Source organism: Drosophila biarmipes, chromosome 2R (assembly GCF_025231255.1).
Source record: "Drosophila biarmipes strain raj3 chromosome 2R, RU_DBia_V1.1, whole genome shotgun sequence".
NCBI lineage: Eukaryota > Metazoa > Arthropoda > Insecta > Diptera > Drosophilidae > Drosophila > Drosophila biarmipes.
This window is the reverse complement of record NC_066615.1, coordinates 43,072-49,333: the sequence shown is the minus strand read 5'-3', so window position 1 is coordinate 49,333 and position 6,262 is coordinate 43,072. Positions and strand designations below refer to the sequence as shown.

The following is a 6,262-nucleotide window of genomic DNA, read 5'->3' as shown; positions in this document are numbered from 1 at the left end:
CGACGAGATGTCCAGGGCGTGCATAAAAATGCGCGTCTGCCGATGAAGCCCTACAACAATGTGGTGCCTAAGTTGCTCATCGGACTGGACCATGGACATTTGGGATTGCCACTTAGGACGCGGCGGCTTGGCAGAGAGGGACCGTACGCGGCCGCAACCGAGCTTGGATAGGTTGTGTTTGGGCCAGTAAGTGGGCAATAGACTACGCCGTCACCGAGGTCCTGCCTTCTAGCAGTGTCAATGGATGATACGATGGAACAGATGGTGGAGGACTACTTCGAGATGGAAAGCTTTGGTGTGAAGCTCGCGCCACAGGTCGCAGTCAGCGATGACGCGAGGGCACAAAGGATCCTCGAAGACACCACGTTGAAAGTGGTGCGTCACTACCAGACGGGATTACTCTGGAAGGACGACTACGCTGTGCTGCCACGGAGCTACGAGATGGCGCACAGACGGCTGATCAATGTCGAGAAGAAGTTGAAGCGCAACGGACAGTTGGTGTTGAAACACGATCGTATCATCAAGGAATACGTATCCAATGGATATGCGAGGAAGCTGCAGCAGGATGAGGTGGCGGTGACGAGCGACCGGCTATGGTATTTGCCACATTTTGTCGAAAACCCGAACAAGCCCGGTAAGGTCCGGCTTGTGTTCGATGCTGCAGCCAAGGTTGGAGGAACCTCGCTAAATTCGGCGCTGGACAAGGGGCCTCAGCATTACAAGCCCTTGCCAGCCGTGCTCTTCCACTTTAGGGAAGGAGCAGTCGGATTCTGCGGTGACATCAAGGATCCACCAAGTGCTGATCCGACCCGAGGATCGGTGTTCCCAACGATTCCTTTGGAGAGATGGCAACGACGATCGAGACCCGGATGTGTACGAGATGAACGTAATGACGGAGCAGCCTGCTCGCCGAGTGCTACGCATTACGTAAAGACGGTGAATGCCCTGAAGTTTCGGGATTCAGATCCGAGGGAAGTCAAAGCCATCATCGACCACCACTACGTCGATGACTATGTGGACAGTTTCGCTACAGAGAGCGAAGCTATCAGTGTATCTACCCGAGTGAAGGAGATACACGCGGAGGCTGGATTCGAACTATGCCAGTTTTCATCCAGCTCACCCATCGTGTAAGCGGCGTTGGGACCACCTGGACAAGTCAAGAGCGTCGGATGGGGTGAGGCTGAGCAGAAAATCCTTGGAATGCGCTGGCAGGTAGCCACGGACGACTTCAGATTCAACGTGGAGTATCACCGAGTGCCAAGTAGAGTTCTAAGTGGAGGTCGAGTCCCTACAAAGAGGGAGTATTTGAGCTTGCTGATGTCAACGTTCGATCCATTGGGATTCCTGTGCTGCCTGATAATTACAGCGAAGCTGATGTTAAGAGAGATCTAGGGCAGAAGATCCAGTGGGACGAACCACTACCAGAGGAGATAGGCAAAGCCTCTTCCGCCTGGTGTGGGGAGATGAACGCTGTGGGTCAGTTCCGATCCCCTTGTCACTATTTTGGCCATGGAGCAGTTCGGACCATCGAGTTGCACGTGTTCGATGCAAGTCAATCTGCATTCGCGGCGGTGGCCTATTGGAGGGTCATGTGCGAAGATGACAACGTGCTGGTTAGCTTCGTGTGCGCAAAAACGAAGTGCGCGCCGATGAGAACGATATCGATCCCAAGGTTGGAGCTTCAGGCAGCGGTTCTTGGAACCAGACTGATGAACACAGTCAAGGAGGAACATAGTGTGGACATCAGCGAGACGGTGTTGTGGATGGACTCAAAGTCAGCGGATGATGCGACGCGGTCGCAGAATAAGGCGAACCGTAGCCCGGAATCACGTTGGCTAAGCGGACCCGCATTTTTGAGGCAGACAGAGAGCGGCTGGCCGGCGCCTGAGGAGGAATTGGGTTGAGGCATTGGTGGCCGCCAATAAATTTGTCATTCCGTTCCAGAAATTCTCGAGCTTCAGTCGCCTAGTGAGGATCACAGCCTGGGTCTTGAGGTTTGCGCGTTGGTGTCGCAAGCAGAGAAGCGAGCTCGAGGAGTATGGACTCACTGCAAGGGAGTGTGAGGCTGCGGAGAACCTGTTAGTCAGACAGGCCCAATTGGAATCCTTTCCCGACGAGATGAGGTCGGCGGAATGCGGAAAAAACGTCGTCAGCACGAGGGAGATTCGAGGTCTGGCGCCTTACATGGATGAACACGGAGTTCTGCGAGTTTATGGCATGCCGCACTGTGCATGCCCTACAGTGCACATGAAGCATCATGCGACGATTGCCCTGATAAGGACGAGATTCTGGTTCACGAAGATGAGACGAGTGTTGAAGGAAGTAATCTCGTCGTGCAACGAGTGCAAGTTGCAACGAACGCGGCCGATGCCGCCGATAATGGGACCCCTTCCAGAGGATCGACTGGAAGCGGGGGGATGGCCATTCAAGTACACCGGATTGGATTACTTTGGGCCACTGCTGGTGACTGTTTTCCGTCATAGAGAGAAGCGTTGGGTCGCCTTGTTTACGTGCTTGACGACAAGGGCGATTCATCTGGAGCTGGCGCACATCCTGTCGAGACGTGTTTGAGATGGAGAGGATACAGAGTGATACAGCAGAAGCATTGAATGGGTTTTCAATTGCCCATCGAACCCGTCTGGGAGCGGAGTATGGAAGCGGATGGTGCAGTGCGTCAAACGAGTGCTGCGCCATACCCTGAAGGAAGTCGCGCCGAGGAATCATGTGTTGGAGAGTTTCCTGATCGAGGCGGAGAATGTAGTCAACTCGCGTCCGCTCACCCACTTGCCGGTGGATGCCGATCAAGAGTTGACGCCAAACGATCTGCCCAAGGAGGGTTCTACGCAAAAGCAAATGCGAAACCGTTTCTGGAGGAAGTGGGTCCTGGAGTACCTGCCTAAGCTTGTGCGCCGCGAGAAGTGGTGCCGAAGAAGCCCATCCGCCAGAGCGATATGGTCTTCGTCTGCGATCCTGCCTTGCCCAGACGAGAGTGGCGCAAGGACATCGTGGAGGAGGTCTACAGCGGAGCTGATGGAGTCGTCTATCTCGGACAATGTTGCGGCCCATCTCGAAACTTGCAGTTTTGGATTTGAGTGAAGCGGTTCTTCACGGGTTTCGGGGATGTCACTGGTCGAACATTATTGTATGGGAAATCTAGTATTTGTTAAGTTATCCGATCTCGATGGGTTTCTTGGCCCTTGAAGTGCGGGCCTACTAATATCGGTATTGTGAATGCCGCCAAAAATGTGCTTCTCATTGTCTTGTGAATTTTAGGAGGGCACACTGCGGTAAGATTAAGTTAAGCTTGAAATGTATGAGTCTGATTTGAATTGTTCTCAGAATAAAACGTACCCCTACGCGTGTGGGGTAGTCGTTTAAGGCAACTCCATATGAAATAGTATATACGAAAACCAGCATTATAATGTTATCGATTTCTGGAAACACTAAAGCGTGAACCACGCGTTTAATCCTTCTCTCTTTTTCTGATCTCATGAGCTATGGTCGGTTGTGCTGTACCAAAATAAAAGAAACTATAATTCGATACAAAATACGCTTATTTGTTTAATTAAAACTTGGAATCCCAACGGGTTATGGGCCCAGGCTACGCCTAATATATACAGATCAGTGAAATCTTACTTAGTTTGTGAAATAGCTTCGGTTTGCAGAACGTTGTGAAATGTGGTTTCTCATCCATACATATAGCTGTGTGTGTGTGTGTGTGTGTAAATTACCATAGAAAAGACAAAACGCAACATTAGGGCTTTTGACGGGAAAAAGTATTCGGTATGGAAATTCAGAATTAGAGCTCTATTCGCCGAATTGGATGTTTTAAGAATAATTGACCAGAATATTCCTGATGAGGTTGACGATTTGTGGAAAAAGGCAGAGCGTTGTGCAAAGAATACTTTGATAGAATACCTGACTTATTTCTAAATTTTGCGCCAAGCGACAACGCGGCGCGACAAATTCTTAGAAATTTAGACGCCATTTATGTATGAACGCAAAAGTGTCGCGTCGCAGCTAGCTGTTAGAAAAGGATTGTTTTCCTTGAAGTTGCAAGGATTGTTTTTCTTGAAGTTGCACAGTGGGGGAACACTATTGTGCCATTGCAACATTTTCGATGAATTAATTAGTGATCTGTTGACTTCAGGAGCAAAAGTCGACGAAATGGACAAAGGGTCCCACTTGCATTAACCTTGTCATCGTCATATGACGGGGTAATAAATGCAATTGAGGTTCTAGCTGAGGAAAACCTTACTTTAGCTATTGTAAAGAACAGATTGCTTGATGAAAAATTAAAAACGATAGCAGCGATACAAGTTGGAAAGTTCTGAAAGCAGCAGTATATAATAACAACAGCTATAATTTTTTTATCATTATCATTTAAAAATAATAATAGTGCATTTCGCAAGCCATTTAAGGGAAAGGGATAATTTAATATCAAGTGTCATTACTGTGTTATGAGTATAAAAGAATAATAAATGATAAAAATAAGGGAAATAAGAAACACGCACAAATAGCAACAACTCAACCCGGCTTTGCGGCTATGTTAAATCGTTTTGATAAAAATGTGTCGAAAACTGTAAACTAAATTAAACAGTGCAATTTATTTTCGATTTTGGTGCTATAGATCATCTCGTAAATGACCAGAAACTCTTCATGGTAGTCCATCGACTTAGAATCGCCAATAAAAAGTGTTGTCGCCAAGCATGGCGAATTCATTTTTGCAACGAAGCGAGGAATTGTCAGACTGCACAGTGAAAACCAAATCGCTCTATTGCCGCGAAGTTGCAGAAAATTTAATTTCTGTTAAGAGACTGCAAGAGGCTGGTATGACCGTTATGTTTGGCAGTAATAGTGTAAAAATATTTGAGAACGGATCTGTTGTGGCTGAGAATGGCATGAGAGATTAGGTCACATTAGTAAAGGAAATTAAAAGAAATAATTTATTTTTGAGTTAATGAGATATGTGAAGCATGTTTAAATGGCAAACAAGCCAGATTTCGTTTTGAAAAACATAAAAATAAAGAGTACATAAATATACCTCTATTTGTAATCCATTCTGATGTATGTGGGCCAATAACACCTGTTTAGTTTAAAAACTCCTTAGGAGGAATTGCACAATAGAAAGCCTAATTTAAACTATTTGAAAATAGTCTATGTTCAAATTAAGAATAGAAAAAGAAAATTTGATGAAAAATCATCCAAAACTATTTTAGTTGGTTATGAACCAAATAATTTAAAGCTATGGGACGTAAATAATAAAAAATTTAGTGTCGCAAGAGACGTAATCGTAGATAAAACAAACATGATCAAGTCAAGAGCTCTTAAAAGTGCAGTGGAATTCCTGAATGAGACTAAGGAGGTTGCTAATACGAATATCCTGAATGAGAGTAAGGAGATTGATAATACGAATATCCCGAATGAGAGTAAGGAGATTGAAAATACGAATATCCTGAATGAGAGTAAGGAGATTGAAAATTCGAATATCCTGAATGAGAGTAAGGAGAGTGATCATGTTAGTATCCTGAATGAGAGTAAGGATTGTGATAAAATGAATATCCAGAATGACAGTATGGAGAAAATATTTGACACAAAACATCCCAATGACAGTAATTAATATAGTTCAAGAAGTGATAGATTGAAGAACAGAACAGATTAAACGCTGATATTTCAAATTGTTTCGAAGAAATACAAAAAAAGAGTGACAAATCTGTGTGGGAGGCTGCTGCTAAGACTGAATTTGACGCCCATGACTTTAATAATACCTTTTCACGTTAAAGTCTGACGAATTTGGAAATCCAATAAGATACGAAGCTATATTAGTGGCGCGTGGGTTTACTCAGAAATATCTTATAGATTATGAAGAAACATTTGCTCCTGTGACTAGAATAGCAAGTTTTCGTTTCATATTAACCATTTCAGTCCAATTTGATTTGAAGGTACAGCACATGGATATAAAATGTTCTTTTTTAAATGGAAAACTGAAAGAAGAAATCTATATGAGAGTGCCCCAAGGTGTATTATGGAGTGCTAATAGTGTATGTAAATTTAATGAAGCTATTTACGGTCTTAAAGAAGCAGCAAGATGCTGGTTTGAACTATTTGAACAAGCTTTCAAGGAATGAGGATTTGTAAATTCACCGGTAGATCGATGTATTTATGTTCTTGATAAGGGTGACGTGAAGATACATATATATAAGAAGATACATATATTTACTTCTTTATGAAGATGATTTAGTTATTGCAACATCAGACTTAG

At 44.7% G+C, this 6,262-nt stretch overlaps 1 protein-coding gene across 1 annotated transcript; it reads left to right on the top strand.

The window, feature by feature from the left end:
• The first annotated feature begins 240 nt into the window (after window positions 1–240).
• LOC122818011 (uncharacterized) lies at window positions 241–2,571 on the top strand. The gene is made up of 3 exons (XM_044091457.1): window positions 241–1,127; window positions 1,367–1,899; window positions 1,970–2,571. Exons 1-3 carry the CDS (start codon window positions 241–243, stop codon window positions 2,569–2,571), a joined length of 2,022 nt encoding a protein of 673 aa, XP_043947392.1.
• The last annotated feature ends 3,691 nt before the right edge of the window (window positions 2,572–6,262 follow it).

What these genes read in the sequence shown, in the direction of transcription:
- LOC122818011 (XM_044091457.1), top strand. Translation starts at nt 241, where the DNA reads ATGGATGATACGATGGAACAGATGGTGGAGGACTACTTCGAGATGGAA. An exon ending in TCATCCAGCTCACCCATCGT is followed by an intron (nt 1,128 to 1,366) that starts GTAAGCGGCGTT and finishes TGATAATTACAG; the next exon opens with CGAAGCTGATGTTAAGAGAG. An exon ending in GGCGCCTGAGGAGGAATTGG is followed by an intron (nt 1,900 to 1,969) that starts GTTGAGGCATTG and finishes TCAGTCGCCTAG; the next exon opens with TGAGGATCACAGCCTGGGTC.